This window comes from Pinus tabuliformis, chromosome 4_2 (genome assembly GCF_031772625.1).
Source record: "Pinus tabuliformis cultivar Carrire ecotype Pingquan chromosome 4_2, CPIR1, whole genome shotgun sequence".
NCBI lineage: Eukaryota > Viridiplantae > Streptophyta > Pinopsida > Pinales > Pinaceae > Pinus > Pinus tabuliformis.
This window is the reverse complement of record NC_142304.1, coordinates 364,186,548-364,210,815: the sequence shown is the minus strand read 5'-3', so window position 1 is coordinate 364,210,815 and position 24,268 is coordinate 364,186,548. Positions and strand designations below refer to the sequence as shown.

Sequence of the window (24,268 nt, the reverse complement as noted above, 5' to 3'; positions counted from 1 at the left end):
GATGTCATAATGGTTTTATTACATCACTCCTATATATATATAGCATGGCACTTATGTTATTAACCAAATACTCCATTAATATCAATTAATGAAAACCAAATACTTTATTAATATATTTTTAAAGCTTTAAAATTAAAATTAAATTAAATTCATCCTAAATAAAAATTAAATTATCAATCTTACTCTTAACATCAATCACCTTTTAAAAATACTCCATTACTCATCTATAAATTATTCATCTTATCCCACATTTAATGCAATGCACATCCAAGCTAGAATCTAAAAAGAAAGATTAAGGTATGAGTTTTCTAACTCAACAGATTATTAATATGCAAAACCCTAATCATCCTCAAGGTTCCCCTCAAACACAAAATTTGTTGGGCTCTTTTAAAATTCAAAGTACACGAGAAATGATAGCAAGGTAGTCCAAATATATGAGCTACATAAGTGATTCAAGCTACCTAAAATTATATAAGCACCAACGACTAAAATTAAGGAAGCCCAAGGGAAGTTTGACTAGACGGTAATCACTAATTAAACATGAAAGTATAAATATAAGAAGCTCTGAATTGCCTCCGTCTAAAATGCCCAATCAGAAGACGTGATTAGGATTATTAATCATAATTTGCTGTACGTCCTTTTTCACATCTGGTGTAAAAATTGATGGGAATACCTGTATTGTTTTTGTGACATGGTGATCTACGAATAGTTAATTTCATCCTACATTCTCAGTGGTATGAGAATAAAAGAAATTGCATTGTCCAAACAAAGTTATACGAGTAGCTGACTAGTTGCCCATGATGCTGCTTTGTCCGATGCAGTCACTGAAGCAGGAAATGGTCGGACATAACTGAACCTCAATGTTGAATGTTGTTATATCTGGTATTTACTGAACTCAATGACCTTACATTGACTTCTGATTTCAGTAGAAGGTCCAATATTTGAATTGGGCACAATTAAATTGCACTGAACTATCACAATGTATGTATGTGAGAGAGAAGGAAGAGACTTGATTCCTGTCCGAGGTTCAATTTATGTCAGAACAAGAATGAGGAGGTTTTAAGCCTTAATTTGTAAGGAGTACGATGACCTCAGAAATAATGGTGACTCCAATTTAAGGGTCTCATGTTGTAACGCTTAACGGTTATCAGCATGACCTCAATTTCTAGGTATAGGACAGTTTGGGGATGGCTTTGTATGATTCTCAGTTGTAGATGACCTCAATTAGGGGATTGACTGTTTTGCAGGTTATTTTCTACAACATTCCTCTGTTATTAATTTTATTTTCTTTATTTTGGGAACATTTATGGTGACCTCACTTTGTAGGTCTCGGAGTCCTGTGAGAACTTGTTCTCTGTGTTTTATTTAGTTTTTACCTTCAGTTTCGGGGTTTTTTCTGAACTCTTTTGTATTGGGTCCATTCGAATTGTTAGTATAGGTTTCCTAGAGTCGGGTAAATAAAATATTACAGGTTTTTTTATTATTTTTTTCTGGGTGTTATAATTATAATTAGCTTCAAATTGTGCATTTGGATCATTTGTGTGATGACAGGTTTCTCATTTGTTTGTTTCGAGGTTGCTCGAGTTTCTGTATTTTTCATGAATTTAGGTTGAGTTTTGCTGGCCTCATGAGAGTTACTTGGGATCAATTTCTACTTATATTCTTGTTATTCATTTTTATCCAGTTTCGGATTATATCAAGCTGTAGTCATTGAGATCATTCCAGGGGTTCCTTGTGGTTTCTTAGAAATTGGTAGCTTCAGTTGATAGGTCTTTTTGGGTTAGAATTCTTTTTCGGTTATTTTTGCCTTCTCTTCTTCTAAATTCTGTGCCCTTCAGTCAGTATGCACTATATTACATGTACATTTTTTGAGGTTTCTGTTTTCTCAGTAGTTATTGGTATGATACGAATTTGGACATTAAAATTTTGAGTGATTTCAATTTGCAGATATCAGATCATATGAATAATTTTGGCTTGTCGAGTTTTAAGGAACCTTCATTTTATTTGAAGTAGGTTTCAGTCATTCTTTTGAGTGATTTTGTTTGGGTACTTAAAAACTGTGTATTCCGATTATGTTTACGAGGCTAATACATTTTGAATGACCGCACTTTGTAGGGAGTGGAACCATTTGAAGAGTTATTTTGGGCCTGTGGGATTTGGGTGGCATCAATTTGCAGGCAGTAGTTTTCTGTAAGAGTTTTCTGGGACCTCTCAGATTTGGGTGACCTTAATGTTTCAGTACTAGCATCGGAAAGAAAAAATGCCGAAAGCAGGAAAAGGCTCTTCCGGTTCACTCCGAAAGAAGCAAGCGTTGTCAAATACAGCATCAGAGCTAAGGCCTAAAGCTGCTATTCAGAAGACTAACAATGCCGGGAGTATTTCTGGCAGGATGAGGGAAAGGAAACCACGGTCACATGTACACATGATTGCCTCAATTCTCACGAAAAAAAGGACAGGTGAAGCATCTGAATCGAGAAATGATTCTGAGCTAGAAGACAAACAATATCTGAGCAATAGTTCAAAAACAAATGCCAATTTTGTAGCGGGGAAGTTAGTTAAAAAGACTTTGAAGAAGGCCTCAAAATTAAACTTGATTAAGAATGACAGTCAGAAAAAACCCAGTAAGAGTTCTGCTTCGAGGTCTTATGCTGCACAGAAACCTGAACGGCCACAACAGAGAAAAAATAGGAGGACAAAGTGGAAGGGTGATTCTAAAAATATAACAAAGGTGAAAACTGTGAGAACTAGTAATATAGATGGCTTGAAGAGGAAGCAGCAAAGGAGAAAGAAGAAAAAGAAGGCGCAAAATGTTCCACAGGATGAAGTATCACGTGCAAAGAGAAGGATCAAATATCTTTTGCTCAAAATGAAACTTGAGCAGAATCTTATTGATGCATATTCAGGGGAGGGCTGGAAAGGCCAGAGGTTTGTTTATCAGATCCCTGTTCTCCATGGGTTGGGAATATGATGCAAGCCCTTCAAATGTTTTGTTTGCATTTTCTCACCAAAATATAGGTTGCTGGATATGGGTGCTTGTAAATGCTTACTTCAATTGACAATGTTTTAGATGCCATCTATGATATACAGAAGTCTGCAGTTAAGTGCTAGTTACTTACTAGTACATATTTAAAGGTATACTTCATTTTAAGCGGAACAAAAATTGGATATGTTTTATAAGAACATGATAGGTCATGGATGCATTTATTTGTCCTTCCTTTCAAAAGTTTTGATAATTAATTGAAATTCTCTTGCTGTATTATTGATTGTTAGTCTATAAGTTAATCTTTTTCCACACACCAATTTGAATGGAGTAATGATCTCTATCCATCTTTCCAAATTTGGGGTCAATAGACTCCTCATTGAATATCAGTTTTCCATCCTTTTAGAAGCTCAAAGGTCTGTAGAGAAACCAGACTTAGTCTTGTTCTGAATCATCTGCTTAAAATGCCATTGGTTTGCAGCTGGAGAACTTAGTATATTTTTTTTTGATTTTGTCTCCCCAATGTGTCAATTGATCCTGAACTTTTCTTAAAACTTAATAAATAATGCAGTCTTTTATGGGCTGAAGAGACTAATAAAGGTTCACTTAGCCGTATACATATTACCATAAGTGCTAAAGAAATTCGAATAAGGTTCATTCTTCAAGTAGTGGGTGTGAAAAACTTAGGCTGCACTTTGGAATATCCAAACATCTGTTTGCTTTTGCATATCGTATGCTTCATACATCTTAGATTTTGTTGATCACCTGTACCCTATAACAGGATGCTTTACAAAAACTTTGGCGAAAATGTGATGTCTCTGTATTTGCTGACTTTTCAGCTTTTTCCTTATTGTATGATTTAAATCCCAAAAAAAGGTACTAAATATGTGTCAAAATGGCCTGAAAACTTACTATCTTATTTTGCTCAACAACTGTTCTGCTTCAGCTGTGGCACAGAGTGATGGGTAAATCCAGTGTAACAGCACCTGCAGCAGCTGTTCCTCGATCCTTGCCCAGCAGGGAGAGAGGATGCACAATAAGATTCTCTGGTAATGCAGCAGTAGTTATTAGGCATCCATGAGTGAGTGAGCACTATCTTTGGACTTTGTATCTTCAGTCAGTTAGGGCGCAGATCCCAGCACATGAGTGAGGGTGCATACATGGACTATTCCCTGAGAGTGCATCAGTAGTTATTGGATATCCATGTGTGAGTGAGACTATCTTTAGACATTGTATCTTCAGTCAGTTAGGGCGCAGATCCCAGTGCATGAGTGAGGGTGCGTACATGGACTATTCCCTGGGAGTGCAGCAGTAGTTATTAGGCATCCATGTGTGAGTGAGCACTATCTTTGAACTTTGTATCTGCAGTCAGTTTGGGCGCAGATCCCAGTGCATGAGTGAGGGTGCATACATGGACTATTCCCTGGGAGTGCAGCAGCAGTTATTAGGCATCCATGTGTGAGTGAGCACTATCTTTAGACTTGTATCTTCAGTCAGTTCGGGCGCAGATCCCAGTGCATGAGTGAGGGTGCATACATGGACTATTCCAGGAAGGCACAGATCCCTAGCAGGGGCATGCATGAGTGATCTTCATTTTGGAGGCTCAGTGCATACATGCATGCATTCCATCTTCTCCAACAGGGTATACTATACCAGGTAGAGTTATCAATGCAGGAGTGTGCACTCATCCTCAGTGCATTAATGGTAGGGTTGATTCTGTCAACTAGGGTGCATTAGTGGATGTCCAGATACATTGTATTTCCCTTTTGTCGCTTATTTTATAAAAGAGACTTAGGGCATTTCACTGTGATATTAGACAGTCAGTGTTTTGCGTGTATTGCTTTGTGATTCTTTCTTTACAGAGTTCTAGAGAGTGATGCGATTGAATGCTGCAAATTCTACTCTCTGTCCTAGTTTATGGAATTATGTGTTTGTGGATCTAGCATTCCTTCATCCGCTGTTTTGATAGGTAAATCAATTTTTGTTATTTGTTTTACGAATGTGGGTTTGCTTACCATGTCATGAAAATTTAATGCGGTATCAAAGTTGTGCATCTGAAATCCTCCAGGATCCATTTATGAACTCTGGAGAGGGACTCTGAAGAGGGTTGCTGCCTGCAAGAGGAAGCTGTCGAAGGATTTCAGTGGGTGTGTAGCTTCAGTGATTGAAGTTGATCTGTGCCAAATATAAGCACTAGGCATTGGGAGAGGTGATTTGCACTTGTGAGTCGTGACAGGCTGCTGATTTGTTTATTTCTGGTGGATTGTTTTGTTTGCACTGTGTTCAGAAGCTGCAGGAATGACAACCACAAGTATTGGTCTTAGAGAATGTGACCGATTAGAGGGCACTTTGAACTTTACACCTTGGAAGTACATGTTGCAGCTGTTGTTGGAGGAGGTTGAACTTTGGAGTTTTGTTGAAGCAAAGGTTACAGCTCTTACCAATCCCACATAATTGGCCAAACACACAAGAAGGTGGCCAAAGAAAAAAGAATCATTCTTTATTATGTGAAGGAGCACTTGTTTACTCATATTGTGGATAAGAAGTCGGCCAATGATATGTATGATTCCTTGATCACTCTATATTAGAGTGAAAATTTCTCATAGGATGCTCTTGAGGAACAAGCTCACTGCCACACATGAGTGACACAGACATTGTGGCTAGACACTAGCTATTGATGAAGATCACTAACTTGAGTGATCAACTTGCTGCCACCTATTACCAGGATGAAGGTTGAGGATGAGGAGCTGGTTCCCATAACATTAAATGAGTTCTTTCACCTTGCAATTCTTTTGTAAAGGGTGTTTGTGCTTATGAGAAGATGCCCACCTTTGAAAAACTTTGGGATCATTTTGTTTAGGAGCAGACAGGGCAAAAGAGAATTTTAGCCAAAGTGGATGAGATCTAGAACCCAGTCCACATTCGGAAGGCAAGAAAGGACCTAGGAAGGGTCAGAAGAAGAAGAAAGATTTAGGTTGTTCGAATTAGGAGATGAAAGACTTGAGTCCTATGAAGTGTCCACATGTCGGAGTAGTCCTGGACTTACAATCCACCATCCCAAATCTTTCAAGTAGCTTCATAATGTATTTTCATTGGGAAAGGAAAATCTCACCTGGCTTTTGCCAGACCTCCAAGCTTAGGAAGCAGTGCATCAATCCTAGGTCCTTCATCTCGATTTCGGAAGCCAATTCCCTATTGCATTGATAAATAAGAGGGTCTGCATATGTCAGAAAGAGATCATGCACATAAAGTACCAAGATGAGAGGTCTATCATTTTCAACCTTGAAATAAAGGTTCGGATCAACTTCACTTCTTGTAAAACCCAGCTTCATCAGATAGCTGTCGATCCTCTCATACCAAGCCCGGGGAGCTTGCTTCAACCCATAGAGGGATTTCTTCAACCTGCATACATGTGTCTTTCGATCTAGAACTTCGAACCCCTCGGGTTGTTCTACATAGACTTCCTCCTTAAGTGAACCATGCAAGAAGGCAATCTTGACATCCATTTGATGTAAATTCCATCCTTGAGAGGCAGCAAGGGCAATGATCGAACGGATGGTGGTATATCAACAATTAGTGCAAATATCTCATCATAGTCCACACCTTCCTTTTGAGAGAAGCCTCGAGCAACAAACCTGGCCTTGAACTTTTTAGCACTTCCATCAGCTCCATGCTTGATCTTGTAGAGCCATTTTGAGGTGACAACAAATTTGTCCTTGGGTCTAGGGACCACATCCCAGACATCATTCTTCATAATCGACTCATACTCTTCGTTCATAGCATCCTTCCAAACTTGGTGCTTCACAACTTCTTCGAATGTGCAAGGCTCAGTTTGAACAATGGTGCTCATGGTAGCTAAGTACCCTTGGTACCTATTCGACTTCTTACTTTCACGAAATGTCCCCCTTGGTGCAATATGTCTCTCGGCATCTTCGAGAGTGTCCCTAAGCCATGAGGGTCTCCTTTTTGAGGAGGAGGGCTCATGGGGAGGTGGATCAATGGGATCCATCGGTCCATCATCGGGCATCAACTCATCCTGTGATTCTTCCTGCTTTCCTGTATCTTCTTCTTTGTCCTTCCTTGGAATAGGAAGGTTCCTAATCTTCCCAAGGGCAACATCTTCATCGAAGGTGACATCATGACTTATTTCCACTTCTCTTTGACCAGGCACATAGATTCTAAATGCCTTTTAAGTTTCACTGCAACCCACAAATGTTCCTTTCTTCCTAGATGCATCCAATTTGCTTTTCTTTTCTTTTGGTACATGAAAATACACGAGGCTACCAAAAATTCTAGAGCGAGAAACATTAGGTTTCGTACCGGTGAAAACTTCTTTGGGAGTTTTAGAGTCCAATGTTTGACGAGGGCATCCATTTTGAATATACACAGCAGTGTTAGTAGCTTCCTTATACCCAGTGAAGTGCCTTGAGGCACCTCTATCAATCAACGAATTTCCCAAGGTATCCGGAGGAGAGGTAGTAGATTCATCATACCTGGAGTTTCTTGATCTTTTGGGAGGTCGACCATTTCCAGGAGCATTCCTTTTTTCTTTGTTGTTGAACCCGCCATTCCTTTGATTGTTGTTGCCCCTAAAATTGTTGCGGTTGTTGTTGTCATCGTCTCGAGGTGTGTCCCATTTATTAGGACACTCCCTAGCATAGTGGCCAAACTTGTTACAAATGAAGCATCTACCTTTCTTCGATCTTTGAATCCCGGTCTTCCTTGACATTGCTTCTTTGAACCTGCATTGCTCTTCTTTTTAGCATGAGCGGAGAATGTAGTAGGATCATTCCTATTTGAAGGAATGTCTCTCTCTATCATCCTTGTTTCTTCTTGAGTACATCTAGTCAACAATTCATCAAAACCTCGAATCTAGTCATTGTTGAGGATAGTAGTGTCGAACACATCCCATTCACGAAGGAGACCTCCAAGAGCAATGAGAGTGAGCTCCGTGTCAGCAATAACTTCTGCAATTGATAGAAGATCATTTTTGATTTCAGTGATCCTCATGAACTAGGATTGGATATCTTCTCCTTTTCCCTTCTTTATGTCTTTCAACTTGTTCTTGAGAAAGAGGACTTGGTTTACATTGCTAGCTTTAAACATGATAACAAACTTGTCATACATCTCCTTAGATGTACCCAAATCGGAGATGTAAGCAACTAAATGCTTATGAATAAAATCCTTGATGATCTTCTTAGCTTTGACTTCACCTTTCTTGTACTTTGTCTTAGCGGCAGCCGGTGCATTTGAAGGAGGTTCAACAATCTTTCCCTGCACATAGTCCATAGCATCATGCTCTTCCAAAGTCAAGTCAAGAGACATCTTCCATGCATGATAATCAAACTTATCATTGAGCTTGTCATCAGATTTGAAGTAAGATGAGGAGGCCATTGAATCTTGTCCTTGACCAACAAATCCCAGTGAGCTTTTCTCACCCTTTGTTGTGCTTTGTCTTCACCTCAACTCTGATACCATGTTAATTGTAGATAACACTGGTATGTTCTATACTTTAGAGCAATTTATTTCAATTTTTCTTATTAGCCCAATATCAATTTCCAGATAAGCAATCACATTAACATTGATAGTAAATGCAGATAGAACATAAACAATAAGCAGAAGACAAGCCAAGAGAAGAGGACACAATATTTGGCAGATGCTAGGGAAAAACCCCAATGTGGGGAAAACCCTTTGATCAAATCTTCTTATTATTCTTCAAAAGTTCAGCAGAGAGAGAGAGAGTACATCATACAAAATTTACTTGCCCAATCACTATAAAACAGTGCAGTCAAACAACAGTCAACAGGATGCCCTAACCAGAAAGTCAACGCTGGTCAAAGCAACAGATAGTCTCCTCCAAATTATCTTGGTCAAACCTAGTCAACTCGGCCTCCAAAGACGGTCCAAATCAGCTCGAAACAGTCTTGAAAAATTCAGTCAAACTCAGTCAACACACAGTCAACTCTGCAGTCAACACAAGTCAAACAACAACAAATTCCTTGATTTCTGTGCCAGGAGATGCGGCCTAAGGAAATCGGATTTCTTGCCTGAAAAACACAGTCAAAGGAGTGAGTTTGACCCTTGGTCAACGCTGCTGCAGATGGCCCAAAAACAGTCCTGAAATTTTCGGTCAACCCAAGTCAATGCATGAAGAAGAAGAGCTGCTCCTTTGTTGTACGAACCAATGAGGAGAGGAGAGAGAAATATGTGTGTTGAGATGTGTCCAAATGAGGAAAATGCCTCTTCTATTTATACACAATGTTGAGGGTGAAGAGACACATCTATTGGGCTTCATGAGCCTACATTAGACTTCTGGCCGACTTTGACAGTTTGTCCATAGAAGAAATAAATTCATAATTCCATTTTTGCTTGTCAGAATGAGATGATCTTTAGATCAATCCTGCACCTCTTGGAAAGAGGAATCCAATAAAAATATCATCTCCATCATATGAGCCGTCGAAGGTGGAGTTTGGCCCTAGTTGCCAATTTTAATAGCCAGCTATGTTATCTCTAAGAGATCGAGTTGGAGGAGCACTTCATCTTTCGTTGCCCCATTTATTATGAGATATATGGGAGATTTCATTGCATGTTTAGGGGGATCCAGACCTTTTCTAGTCTCCTCCAGTCCTTAAACTAGAGATGTCTATCCCTTTACATGTAGGAGGGCCTTAGGATTTGTACCCACTCTGTAGCCTCCTCCCAGGCCAGATCTTGTTCAGTGGATCACCTCCTTCTTTACGGTGCTCCCATAAGTTAGGGACATTGAGAGAAAATTTGATGACAACATTACTTCTAGCTCTGGATCAGTGCAGACCAAAGAGACCATTCTACATCCCTAGAGACCTTAGAGACGTGGCCAACCCAGATCCCTCACTAATAGGCATATTAGTTCACCGAGACACCAACAGTGAGTTATAGCAACCGGGCAACAACAAATGAGACAATCTAGACCTTCCCCTAGCTATTCTTTAGGGTATCATCCTGTCTTGAGTTTTCTTCATTCGACCTCATATGTTAGGAGAAGTAGATCTAATGGATCATGACCTAGTTCCTAGATCCTTTCCCTCTACACATCTCCCTCCTGTCACGATGACCTTCATCAAGTTCTAGGGCTAGAGTTATTACATGCAAGGATCAGTTCCGGATTGCTTTCGGAGGTGGAATGTTGGTCCGTCGTTGACTGTAGCAAAGGGCGTGTGATTTTTTGTTTTCTTTTTAAAGCTGTAAATATATTTGAAAAAAGCCGTCCAAATTATTATACTTTAGTGGGCGATTTTTTTCGTGGAGTTGGCAGGAGAGTGGAAATCGATACAACAATGGAAAAGACCCACTGTAGCTGCTGTGACTTTTTCAGGGTGCATTCTCTAGGAAAAATCAAAGGTTGAACTTATAGTATATGTGTGTCGGTATTCCAAGGTGGCTGATTTGGAGGAATCATTGCGCTTCTGATTAACCAATTCCAGTGCTGAGTTATTCAATGCAGGAGCCAGAGAATCGATTTAAAGGCCCACGTGATTGACTGTGACTATACGTAAGCGACAATAGAAGGTCGAATGGATTGGGCCTCAAACTAAGGATCCATAAGGAATAAGAAATGGAGTCATGGGCCCGTGCCAACCGCTGATTGAGTCAAATCAAAGGGATGGAATTTTGTGCCGCATTTATCAGTGTTTTGTGCTGCAAACCAATTTTTTTTTCTTTTTTTCGAAGGTGTCTGGAGCCGAATTCCTCACGTTCAGATCAAGCCCATGTCACATTGAATTGAAACGCAAGGAGCCAGTGTGCATGTGAGGCGTTGCTTGTGGCGTGGTGAGCGGCGTGTGTGGATCTCAGCGTGCGATTGCAAGACTGTGTAGTGTGCAATTGATGGCATGAAGGTCAGATTTGTCGCATTGTGGATCGTTGGGAGCAAAGGACTGTTGGCAACTTCAATGTGTCGTCAACTGGATGTGTGTCCTGTGCTGCAAATGAATCAAGAAATCAATTTGTAAAAGTTTGTAATCATAATGGTGTAGTAGAGATCGAGTGCCTGCCAAGGTCGATGATCAAGTCACCATTCTAAGTGGTAGATGAAGGTATCGTAGCAAGGCAGCCCCTACGTTGCCAATTAATCGTGAGACAAAATGATATATCAGTTCCAGAAAGAGAAGCATGTTGCTTGACGTGTGTTGTCACCTTCTGAAAAGAGAGTTCCAGTTGTACAAAGAGGGCAAAGGAACAGAGATGTTTGGAGCTAGCCTCCAAGCCATATGTTATCCATGATAACCCCTAGAAATAATTTTTAGTTTGTTTAATCATTTGTCTATTTGCTACTTTTCTGAAAGAGGTTGCTGTGCTTTGCAAATTGAAGATTAAATGAGGAAGAACAAGCCCAGTTTAAATTGTTTTGTAGAAATTTCTATATTCTCTTAAAACCATTTCTTTCACAAAACCGATTCTTTCCTTTGTTTTTTAAACCCTAGCTGCAGTGACCCATTTTTAACTCTAGCCGAAATCCCTTTGTATATCCAACTCTAGCCGTGTTTCCCATTCCCCTTTGAAATGTTTTAAAACATTCAGAAATCATGCTGAAACCATTTTTAAGCGTTGGGACCCACAAACCATAATCGCTATCGGCCCCTTCCCTTTTTGTGATACATATCTGCCCGTCTCCCTTTTTAACTTTTGCTATTGCAATATCACATATCGCAAAGTTGCCCGCTGATTGCCATATCCAAGTCCCATCACCACTCCTTCTCGCCGATTGCGATAAAATCCCTCCTCAGCTGATATCGCATATCGCAAAGTTCTTTGCCGATATCGCATATCGCAAAGTTATCCGCCGATATCACATATTGCAAAGTTCCCCGCCGATTATCATATCGTAAGTCCCTCCTTAGTCTCGCCGATTGCAATATTTCCTTTGCTTGTCAATTGGGATAAAGTCTTTTTCGCCGATTGCGATAATTCCTTCCCTCGCCGCTTGTGATATCGCAATCGGGGATTGCACAAGTCAAAGTTCCTCCTCCGTTGAAGTCCCTTCCAACTTGAGACTGCGATTTGCGAGAACCCTCCCGAATGTGGTATTTTATGTGATACATTTTATAAATTGTCACATCCAGAGCATCGAAAATCACCATAAATCAGTGTTAAAGCCCCTTTTCCCTTTTCTCATGGCGATATGCGAGTCCTGGTTCCAGATGCAATATTTTATGTATCATGCTTTATTGAAGTTTCGCGTCCGGACAATTGGCAAGCACTATGAAATATGGTAAAAAGGCCCTCTCCTGTATTGCGATTGTGATACCAACAGGCCCGGATCAACGACCCAGATCAACGAACATTAAAACGTCTATTTCGCTTCCGCTTAGTGGGACGACGAGGGTATTTTTCGGCGTATATCCAGCAGCATGGTCATCAAACAGAATACAGAGTAAATGAAGACATGGAAGCTCAGGAGGACTTGATGATCCAACATGGTGCTCCATGCAGAGGGAAGACGAAGTACCGCCCAAGCGTCCTTTGCTTCTGTACTATGGCATTAAACTGATAGTTGACTGCTCCCAGTTTTGAAGAACGGGCGATTTAGGCAGTTAAGGCGAAAGCGACAAGGACCAGCTGAGCAGCTAGAGGGACTCATTGTGGCAGAGACGTGGCCTGATCAGGGGCCTTCACAGGAACAATAGAGGGATACTTCCTCCATCATCTTTCCGTTTTCCTTTTCTTTTCATTATTCTGTAATTTCTATTTGTTTTCATTGTTCAAGAAAGGAATCAAATCCTTGGAAATCATTTTTGGGCAATAGAGCTATCGCAGGCCGAGACAGCTAGTCAATCAGACAGTTGGCCTTGGCTGAGATATTTTGTAAATGTTGATTCAAAGCCCCCCTTCTCTGTATAAATAGGGGGAAGAGACTCTTAAATAAGGGGTTTCCGGAATTCTGCACTGAGAGTGGTCCAAATTATGTGTTTCCACTTTGGTTCTAATTGCCTATTCATGAGGGACTAGAGCGATACACTGCTGAATGTTATGGATTGGTTATTTGGACCCTCCAAGTATTAATGAAACTATTCTGGTGATTCCAAGCAGATCAATGCGCAGTATGTTTCCTCTTTGTAAATCTCATTTCATTTGTGTTTTCCTTTCTCTGAAATAGTGTAATGAAGCGGTCGATTTCTCTCTGATTCATGGATTTATCTAGGTTGCTAAATAAGCGAACAGTCCTTGCGTTTAAGACAAAGTTACTTCTATTAGTCTGTAACCTGTAGTACCTGTGTACAAGACAGATTTACTTATGTTATTCGATTAACTTGCAGTACCTGTGTGAGCCCAGATTTACTCATGTTGTTTGGTGATAAAGGTACCCATGATATATCTAGCATGAAACCTTAATTAGTGCTATGCTATTTCTACCATTCCACCTCCTCCCTCTTCCATATTTCGCCTGGAGCATTGTTGCTTAGCATTCTGTTTCTTTATGGCCCTACACATCTATTTCCCTCCTCTCTCCTCCTCTCCACCTTTACTACAGCTTCAATATTAAGCTGCTCATTGTTTTGTGTCTGCCACCAAAACTAGACATTCTTCCTTGAGATTAGCCCGATTTACCCCCTGAGCATTTGGACCCATGTATTGGCTTGAGTTTACCTTCATAAAGGCTTATTGAAGCAAGTCCCCTTTATCCTCTTTTTCCAACTACGTGACAATTGGAGTGCAACCGAAAGCCCCTCTTGAAAATCTTCCATGCACTCCTCTATCTAAGATGTCCTAGGCACTGGTCTACAATCAACCCAGAGGCTGTCTCTAGGAAGCTTTCTATGTCTCTCAAAGCACTTGTGCTACGGGTGCCATTAAAAGCGACGACAACGTGTTTCCAAGAGGTCTAAATTATTCCAATTAAGGAGGTCGACAACACTCCCATGCAGAGACTCAATTGTTGCACAATTAAGTTGAGTGCATTTGCCGGCATAACTAATCTGCTCTGGAGGCCAAATCAGTGGGAAGATTAATGGTATAGATATTGGGGAGACCACCCTACCATTTATGAAGGTTATTTTTGGGTTGCCTGTAGAGCCAAAACTGCCATTATAACATTGGAGTTGATCCTGGAGACTGTGTTGGTCGAATTGGTTGTACAACAGAAAGTATAAAGGAAGGCCGAGTACTTTGTTTGGATTTGCTCCAGGTTTAGCATCACGTTGCTAGCTATTGTCTCAATCCCAGTAGACCATCTAGTTGCTGTTGAAGGGTGACCGTGTGCAACTCTTGGTTGGAAGTCATCTTGAATTCTGAGCTTGTCGTGGTTTCTATTTTGCTGACTGCAGATTACAGCTATTGCCATTCTTGTGTACAGAGTAGACTTCAAAGAGACACGAATGCATTGTGCCATTTTCTGAAAGGGACGATATACTCAGTATTGTGCGTGTTATCAGTCTTCTGGCGCCTATATCTCCTAACTGCATGGACTAGAAGTACAACAAGAGGCTAAATCTTTGTTCGACTGTCCAGGTTCTTATGTTATTTCCTTACTATATTTATATGTATAAGTACAATGTATGTGTAATGTGTCACTAGACTTGCCTTGTCCCTTAATGCGAAAATCTCTACTATCAACTCTGGGTATTAGTTGGTTGTACCAAGGTTTGGTTGGGTCATGGAGTGTATATGGCAATAGTACTGTTGTCAGCAATGAATCTTATATATTGACAAAACAGGGTCAGAATATGTCGTGATGATGTTGAGCCTTGTTGATGTCTCGTGTGATGTGCCCATATAACCGATAGGATGTTGTGGTCTAAGTGCCATGTGAGGGGGCTTGACTGAGAAGGGTGTTGAGTCAGAGCATACTTATGTTAGCCAACCTTGTATTTGTAGTCATCTAGGTTGGTGTTGAGTCAACTGGCTATGTAATCATAATTCATTGTTGTGTTTAATGTCATAGTAGAGTGCATACATCTTGTTGGTCAATCTGCAGAATAATGGATTTTTTTAAACACCTCTTAAAACAACACAACAATACATCAATGAACTGCAATCTGGACCAAAGACCAAAATAAAACAACAAACCATTCTCAAAAGGGGTCTATGCCATTCTTCAGAAAGCACAACCAAGAGATGTGCAGAAGAGACAAGAAATATGACATAGAATCTTTGCACTTGGGACCGATTTGAAACACATGAGAATCACAATGAAAGCCCTTTTCAAACTAGATGAACTGGATGCACTCCTTTCTGAAGTAAATCAGTTAGAAGGAAAGAAACTGATTTGGACTCTAAAACCAGCTATGCTTGCTCTCATACAACACAAGTTCTTGGAGGAACCTTGTGAAGTGGTCAGACTTCCTGTTGCATCATGTCTCAATAACATTATGAGGTTGACCGCACCCATACCTCCTTACAATGATGATGTTATGCGGAGAATTTCCACATTGATAGTAGAGACCTTTCAGGACTTGGACAATAGTGCAGGCTCTACCTTTGGGAAGAAGCTTGAGGTTCTAGAAATCATGGCCATGGTTAGAACATATGAAATCATGTTTGATTTGGGGTGTGATGACTTGATCCATCATATGTTCCGATGCTTCTTTAGCATTAAGAAACATCATCCTGACACGGTCAAAACAAACATGTTGTCCATTTTGTCTTCAGTTATGGGAGACCGTGATGCCATTTGCAAGAAGATGCAATCTGAGTTGTTGGCCATTTGGAGGAAGGAACAATTGGTTTCACTTGCTGCTTATGAACTAGCCGAAAGGTTGGTTGAGCAGAACATTGTGTTGTTCAGAAGACAGTTGACCAAGGAGGAGCTACTTAGGTTGGGTGGATCATGCAACAAGAATGAGTTGAGGAGGAAGGGACTTTGCTTCATTTGCAAGGAGCCTTGGGGACCTTACCACTCATGCTTGAGTGACATTGAGGAGATGACAGAGGTAGGGCAGGTGGAGATTCCTTTTGACTTTCAGGGTGAGGGTTCTTCTTTGGATGAGTCCATGGGTTCATACGAGGATGCCTCTGAGGAGCATGAGTCATGTTGAGTTGTTGACAACAAGCTAGATTTATATGATGAACAGTCATTGGATCCCATGGGATACATTCAGGATGATGAGTCACCAGTGATGATTCAGCATGTGCAACATATGGTGGAGCATGAGTCAGTTGAGGAGGATGATGTGCACAGTATGCATGATGAACCTTTTTGGGAGAGCTAGTTGGAGGTTCATATTGAGCTCATAATGGATGAGCAACCACCCTAGGGGTCAACCATTGATGAGGAGCAAATAGATGTACAGATAGTTAGCAGGGTGGCAGTGTTTGCAGACACTTGTACTCTGGAGGCATTAGAGGTTGACAGGGTAGTTTTGCAGGAGGTTAGGAGATGGCAAGAGCGTGGAGTTTCCGATTAGAGGAAGGCACTGTTGGAGATGGTGGTGCATCCATCTTTCGACCTACCCACTGATGAGGTGCAAATAGGTGTAGTGGCAGCCAACAGAGCTGCAATATCTCTAGGTCACAACCCTCTCCAGGAGTACATAGACAGGGCTTGCAGCACATCTTGCCCACTTTTGCCTAGGGGCAAGCTTCCTCAGACAAATCTTGTAGATGGACTAGACAAAGCAACATGAGTTGAGCATGGACCGACGGTAACATAGTAGACTTGTTCCATACATAGGTGTCCTTGCATTCAATTCTTTTCACGAGATAGATTGGTGGGAGATCATGAGTTGGTATCCTATTGATGGAGTATCATTCTTAGTTTGGGGCACAGTACAACAAGAGCCCTTAGATGAGAGGGTTATTGCATGTTTTAGTGGGTAGTGGGTTGTGGATCGACAGTTCATTAGTATTTTAGTAGCACTAGCCCAGCATCAACAGAGTAGGGTTGACCTCGGCCTATGCTAGAGGTTGGATTGGAGAGAGGTAATGAGTTGGTATGTAGTCGATGGGGCAACATTCACAACCGAAGCTATAGCACAGCAGGAGCCATGGAGCATTGACGCTTGGTGGCATTGGGATCCAGGAGGATTTATTGATGACAGGTTTAGTCAGAGATTGGTTCGGGATTCGGCATTGAGGGATCCGTTCCTGGTGGGTCGACACAGAGGCATAGCATCACCCAACGGTTTGTATGGGATCCGGGCATTGGGTGTCAGTTTCATTGGGCCAACAGACTAGTCCACATGTTTGGATTGGTTGAGGGCAAGCAATCTTGGGGAGGGAGGACTTGTGATGTTCCTTTTTCTAGTGTCCTCATGGCATGGTTAGGATGGACTTTCGGGGTTGGGGCAGACAAGTCATAGGGGCAGGTTTACTTCATCAGTGGGCCCAAGGGCTTTTGGAGATGTTTGATGGGGTTTTGAGGAGTTTCTATGGGGATCTGATGGCATTCACTTGGCATATTTCATCATCTACACAATTTGCCTTTCGTTCCGCCGCATTCCAACAACTTCCAAAAAACAGGGTTATTATTGAGCTTAACTCAATTAATTATGCTTAAGGTGGCATTCTGAGAAGAATACTTGACGGAACACCTTAGTGTAATAGCTCGTTGGAACCAGAACGAGAAGATCTACAGGATGGGATGATTAGAAGTGATTTTCAGTGACCTGAGGAGGCATGGTGGCCAATTTACCCTTTTCCCACATTAAAAAGAATATTTAAATAGAATAAAAGAGGGAAAGTGCTCAATGATTAAAATAATAATACAATGGGAGGTTCTAGAGGGGTCTATCAGATCTATAAAAGAGGAGGAGGAGGCCATTAGAGGACATCTTGGATTTGATATTTCTTCTTGTATGAGAGGTTGAAAACTCAGTTCTCTACCCCATTGGTAGCCCCAGGACAGAAACCCTCGGGTGATTTAGTGAGATTGGGCGAGTACCCATCTCCCTGTGGTGAATTCATCCAGAATTCAAGGGAGAGCTCAGCAGTGACATTTCAGTTCAGTTTTGGGAGGGCCAACACAACATTGGAGCAGATTCTTGAGGCCAATTTTCCATCTCAGCTATTTTATTGTATCAACATGTAAACCCCAATTTCTATTATAATAAAAGTTGAGATTATTTTTGCTTATCGTCTTATTGATTGCATGCACTCTAGTTTATTTTACATGGCAATCTTCTGTTAATTGAATGGTAATTTTATGGTGAAATTTGGGTTGCGTTCGATTTCTGCAAATTTAGCCAAATATCCCGTTTGGGATATTACAAGAAACATTGGGCAAACACATGGTAAGCATTTCCTAGGGGTTTATTGTAAGAAAGGACATTTGAAATATTTTCTAGGCATTTCCTTGCATTTTTGGGATTAGGAAAATGTCAATTTGTCCTCTTTGTTTTTTCAATGTCCAAACTTTGTGCATAAAGAATGCATTTAGTCCCAAAAAGAGAAAACAGTGGGAAGAATAGTCATAGGCAATCCATATAGAGGCATGCATAGATCTATGTGGATACATACAAACCTATACATGTATATAAAGCCTTTTATAGATGTGTACCTCCTCATATTCCCCCCTCCAAATGTACATAAACAATCTTTCATTTGAGAAAAAATCCATACATATGAGGACAAAGTTGTATGGTGAAGAAGTGGTATATGTGAGGAAGAGATGATATAGTGTTCTATTGATAACAATAATGTCATTTATATAATACATTGTTAATTTATCATTAATTTTAATGATGTACTATTTTTTGTGTAAGTTAGATACTATTCTATTAGTATACAAGTAAACAATACAAAAGTGTAGAGGTTGAGGTCCCTCAGAACCAGGCCAGTCAATCAATTTGAGTGCAAGCTAAAAATCATAGGTTATCATGTGACTTAGGTTCTCAAACCTTGTTAAAGATGGAAACCTATAATTTCTAGCTTGCATTCAAAGTGATTGGCGATATATATAAACTTTAAAATGAAATATAAAACATAAAATAGTAAGAAATCAACATCGATAAACATAAAATATGTTTTAATGCAAATAGAAACTGCGAGGATAGATTACAAGCTTGAGTTGTGACACGAGGTTACAAGGTTGAGGTGTAGACTTGGTCAATGACCATGAGATATGATGAATCTCAACTAATTGAGTTGCGACACAAGGTTACAAGCTTGATCTATGAACTCAATCAATGGGCATGAGATATGATGAACCCAGTGTTGCAGGATCCTTCCCCCCTGGATCAGGGGGGCGATTTGCATCTCAGACAAATCTGCTATCGATCCTCAGGTGATTCTGCCTTTTTTTCGCGATTACTGGAAAAATGGAACCACAACAGCCTGATCCTCGGTTTCGGTGGCCTGATCGGCAATTCTGAAACGGATCCACCATGCATCACGAGTAGATTGGGGAAAAAGGCAGACGATTCTTCGGAGCAGTCATTTTATTTTTACTTTTGCACTTGAGTTGGGTTTAGGTGAGTTGAGGGTGAGTTAGGGAAAAGAGAGGATGAGGTTAAAAGGCATTTCCCCTCTCTCTTTTCCTTATTCTTGCATCTTTGGAGAACTTGGAGAAGAGAGAAGATACCTAGCTTTTGAGATCAGATTTGTGAGAGGGTTGAGGAGAGTTTCGAGGAGTGGAGGAGGAGCTTGGAGGAGTAAAGAAGGGCTACCATCTACAAGAGCTAAACAGGTAAGTGCAAACCCCAAACTCCTTCATTTTTTTGTCATTCTTGTTTGTCTCCTCCCTCTCCTACTCTTAACCATTCTTTCTTCTTGCTCATTTTATTGTAGGTTGTCCATCTATATTTATATTCCAAAATGATGTTCTTTTGGCTTATATGTATCATTCCACTTTTGGTTTTCATGATGGTGGTGGGAAGTAGAATAGAAGGGAAGAAGAAGAGAAGAGGATAGTGGTCCCATATGAGTGACCCAATGTATGATGAGGAGGAAGGCTTTGAAGATGAAGGGGATGAAGATGTCACTGAAATGCAAGGGGAAAAGATGCATTAACACCCTTGTGAAATTATGTGACAAAACTTGAGGGGGAAAGAGGTGGTGGAAGCTACAAATTTTTGTGCCCTCATGATTGTCATGGGGGAAAACCTTATAGTGGTTTGTATACCTGTGTGAGGAGGCATCTTTGTGGGGTGCTGAACACTGATGACAAAAAGTGTCCCATAGGGATATCAATTTTCCCTAATGTTTCAGTGGAACAAAGAAGAAAATACATCAAAAATAGAGGAGGTTGCACAAATGAAAAGCAAGAAACACGAAATTCATTGTAATTGTTAGAATCTAGATGGTTGATGCTCGAATAATTAATCATTGATGTATAATGGATGCCATATCTATCTTGATTTATGTACAAATATGCATGTTTTCATTATATATATATATATATACGCTTTCGAGATGCTTCGCTTCTTAGATTTTTGGAAAATGACACTTTCGACGCTTCGCTTCCAAAAAATGTCCCCACTTCGTCCCCACTTCGTGCAACATTGGATGAACCTTAGTGAATCTCAATTTTTTCTAGGTTTGACAAATTTTGAACCTCGATGTTGAAGTTCAACAAATCATGTCTCAAAAACCCAAGAGCCCATTATAGTCTCAAAAACTAATGGCCTTTATTCATCTAAAGGGTCAAAGTACTAAGAGTCCATAATCTAGTAGGAGAAGCCCATAAATCAATAACTCACACAACATTTATCATATAAACAAGAAAAGATAGGTTGGCTCCATAGATCTTTCTTGGCCTTGAGTATCCATGGGGATAGGGTTTGTAGGGGCCCATACCTCCATTTTCTTGGTAACAACTGTAGTGTCCTTGTCTTCAACAACATCTTCAACTCTGGTATCCTCCTTGTCTAAGCTAAGAACAATAGTGATGAAAGCATCATATTTACTTCCTATTTGTTCAAACTTTTCTAGAATTGTATTGGTCTCTTCCCTTTCAATATTGGAAACTGCCATCTCCTTCACATGCTAGTAGAAGTCAACAATCCTGGCATATTTGGAGTGTCTTCATTTGGAACAGGGTTGCGGGGAAGTGGCTCCCCCCCCCCGAACCCGCTCTTGAAGTGCACTACCTTCGGGAGTGACCCAGGAGCGTGGTCCCTAATTTTTTTTTCACTCCCTAGCTTTTTTTTGCGATTTTTTTGTTTGTTTGCAAACATGTTCCAAATGCAATTTTTTTCAATGAAACAAGAATTTTTGAGTGGGGCAGACCAATGGTCAAGCCTATGGCCCTAGTATTGATATGCAATTCATGGTAATGTTAAATTCTTAAAGTAAAAGGATTACTTAAATTTTTAACATTACCATGAAATGATTCAGGATGTTTGAGAGTGGTTCGAACCTCATTGGATTTCATATGGAGAAAGTAGAATTTTAGGTCTCACTCAAAATCCAACATATTTATCACTTTTTCGGGATTTCAAGATTTAAGTGATTGCAATGTTTCCATTGGATTTTGACATGTACTAGGGTATGGAACTTGTATTTAATCAAGAGCACCAATCCCTCTATGTACCTTGATGTTAGTGACATTGGTTGTCGAACTCCTCTATCATGACCGTACTAAAAATGCACTGATCACTCAATCAAAATCTTGATTTGACATGCAACATTTTTTCTATCTTATGTTAATGCTTAAAGGGTGATATTAATGACAAAGATTCCAAGATAGGCAATGATTTTGATGATATGCAGGTATTTGTTGTAGCATGATTTTTTTGGATGCTAGAGGCCATCTAGAGCTTGTTTGTTGATGCATTTTTGGTTTAGAGATGGATTGCACTTGATGCTATTTTGGTTATGTGCACCCTTACATACTATATAAATAAAAACTTGTAACTTCTGGACCTGTGGTTGATGAAGATTGTAACTACTAGATGATTGATGTTATATGGTTTAATCCATGCTTTTATGCTTTTTATAACTAATTCATCATTCTACATGCTTTTGTTGACATATATGCATCAAAATATATAAAAATATATATTATATAAAAGTTCACCCCCGATTCGCTCCTGAACCGGGAGCTTTTGAAGATGCCACTCCTTGTTCCCGCTTCCGCTCCCGCTCCCAAGTAACCTTGATTCAGAATGCTTTATCTACCTCTGCATTCAACACATGGTCTAGAGTCTGAGCTCTTTTCTTCTTGATGCTAGATTCCAAGAACTCCACCTGCTTCTTGGTATTTTTTGAGTGACGAAGTTGATAACTTCTAGCTATGGCACCTGTCTTTGTTTTTCCTGTTTGGTTCCTTTTAAGTCTTCCACTTTCCCTCCTTCCTCTGAGTCTTCGATGGTCTCCTCCTCTTTTGACCCTTGCCCCTGAGCTTCACAAACTAGTTGGCATGGAGTACAATCCATCTTTCTTACAACTCTAATGTAACGACCAAAAGTCGTATATGCAACGGAAATCTTTAAAATACTTCAAAGACGTAAATGTCCATTGTAAGACATGTAACTGTATGTTGAATATTGTATAAGAATTGATATGAGATGATTATAAATGAGAATGAGGGCCTGTTTATATACCCTAGGCATGTGCCCTTTCATGAATGGTCATATCTCTAAGACATGCCTCTTCATTACTAACTAACTAACCATTAGTATAATTAATTATTATTTATTATAATTATAATTATATTTATTATTTTTATATGAATTATATTCGTAACATTGCCTCTCTCTTCAAGAAGCTTTCTCCTCAAAGTTTACTGAGACTATCTTCTCGTTTCTGAACTTTCATCTTCGTTGATACAAGATGATATGATGCTCTGAGTGATATAAAAAATGTCATACTGAGAACGGATCGAACCATCCTAGATTAATCTTCTGTGTAATCTTCTGATCTTTGAAAATTTGTGATGAATAGTTATTGTAGGACTGGATTTTGCAAACTTCAGTATTTTTGGGAACATAAATTTGTCATTTATGTTCTGAGTGATACTAGTACTGTAACAACCCTGGTGAAAATTCCATGTAATAAAAGTTAATAAAGGCAAAATAATAACCACGGTTGATGGGACACTTATTCCAAGCTGAATGTTGGGCAAAATATCCTAGTGTGGGTGTTCACTGGTTTATTATGGCTAAGGAATTTGACAAAGACAATGGCTAAGGTTTTGGAAAGGAAAAGTGACATTAAATGGCATTTTATTTATGAAAATAAGGAAATTAGGAGAAAAGGAAGGTGAAAGGTCACAGGTTGCATGTGAGGAGGAAAATGAAAGAAAATAATGGAAAATGAAGAAAATAGAGGCCTAATTGATAAAAAGGCTTCTGAGGATCAGTTGGTACCTTTTTTTTCAGTTTAGTTTTGGAGCTCTCTCATTATTCTCTCTCTCTCTCACTCTTGGACACTTAGAGTTTCTTGGAGCACTTTAGCATTGGATCAAGAAAGGCAAAGAAGGTAAGAGGAAGGAAGGAGAAAGCAAGGAAGAGCAGGATCAAGCAACTACATCAGGATTCTTTGCAGGTATTGATTTGCATGTGTGATTTCCTTGCTAGATTTGGCATGCATGGTATTGCATGTGGTTCTTTGCTGTCATGGCATGGGTTTTTCCAGGTGTGACAGTGTTTTCAGCCTAGCCTTGCCATTTCCGGATAACCATGGTGTGATGGGGTTCTCATGTTTTAGTTGAGCTGGATTGCTGGATGGGTTCGAAGCTGAATGAGGTGGATCTCCAAAAGGAAGAACACATGGCCTAGTGATCCCTGAACCACACTATGGATTGCGGTAAAGCCACTAGCCTAGTGATCCTTGAACCGGAGTGTGGGTTGCGGTAAAGCCAGGTATTGTGTGCCTCGGTAGGCCTAGGAATCCTTGACTGGTTAATGGAGGGATATACGGTAAAGCCTAGAGGTGGTTGCCGTTGATTAGGCCTAGGAATCCTTACTGGTGAATGGTGGGATATACGGTAAAGTCTAGAGGGTGGAGTCTCAGTTTAGGGCCTAGTGATCCGGTGTGGATTGCAGTAAAGCCTGAGAGACTAGGAGATAGGAAAATTCCTCACGGTGTAGGTGGAGAAATTTGGTGGCATCCATGCTTGTTTTGGCCTAGTGATCTAGTGGAGATCATGGTAAAGCCTGTTATTACATGTTTATTGTGTTGGCCTAGTGATCTAGTGTGGATTGTGGTAAAGCCTGGTTTCTATTAATGAGGGTGAGGTGGTTTAGCCTCAGGATGCCCTGGTTGGTTCTTCTAGTTTGAGTTCCACATTCATGCTTGGAATATGGCATGACGGTGATTGGCTAAAGAGAGATTTGTCTCAACCAATCTATGGTCGGGTGGAATGTGGTAGTCCCATCTCGGGTTGGCTTTTGCATTCATTAATAAGAGGTTCTTTCCTTGGTATCTTATGTG

General features: G+C 40.2%; 1 protein-coding gene across 4 annotated transcripts in view; it reads left to right on the top strand.

Moving 5' to 3' along the window:
* The first annotated feature begins 620 nt into the window (after positions 1-620).
* Positions 621-24,268, top strand: part of LOC149169455 (pathogenesis-related homeodomain protein-like) — a 167,331-nt gene continuing 143,683 nt past the window's right edge. Inside the window, exons 1-3 of one of the 4 annotated variants that reach the window (XM_089428700.1) lie at positions 621-882; positions 1,948-2,009; positions 2,116-2,925. In XM_089428700.1, coding sequence (XP_089284826.1) covers positions 2,261-2,925 — 665 coding nt within the window. In that variant the 5' untranslated portion in view covers positions 621-882; positions 1,948-2,009; positions 2,116-2,260. Of the gene's footprint in view, positions 883-921; positions 1,248-1,947; positions 2,010-2,115; positions 2,926-24,268 lie in introns of those variants that run through there. The other 3 variants (XM_089428701.1, XM_089428699.1, XM_089428702.1) reach the window with 3 other exon arrangements.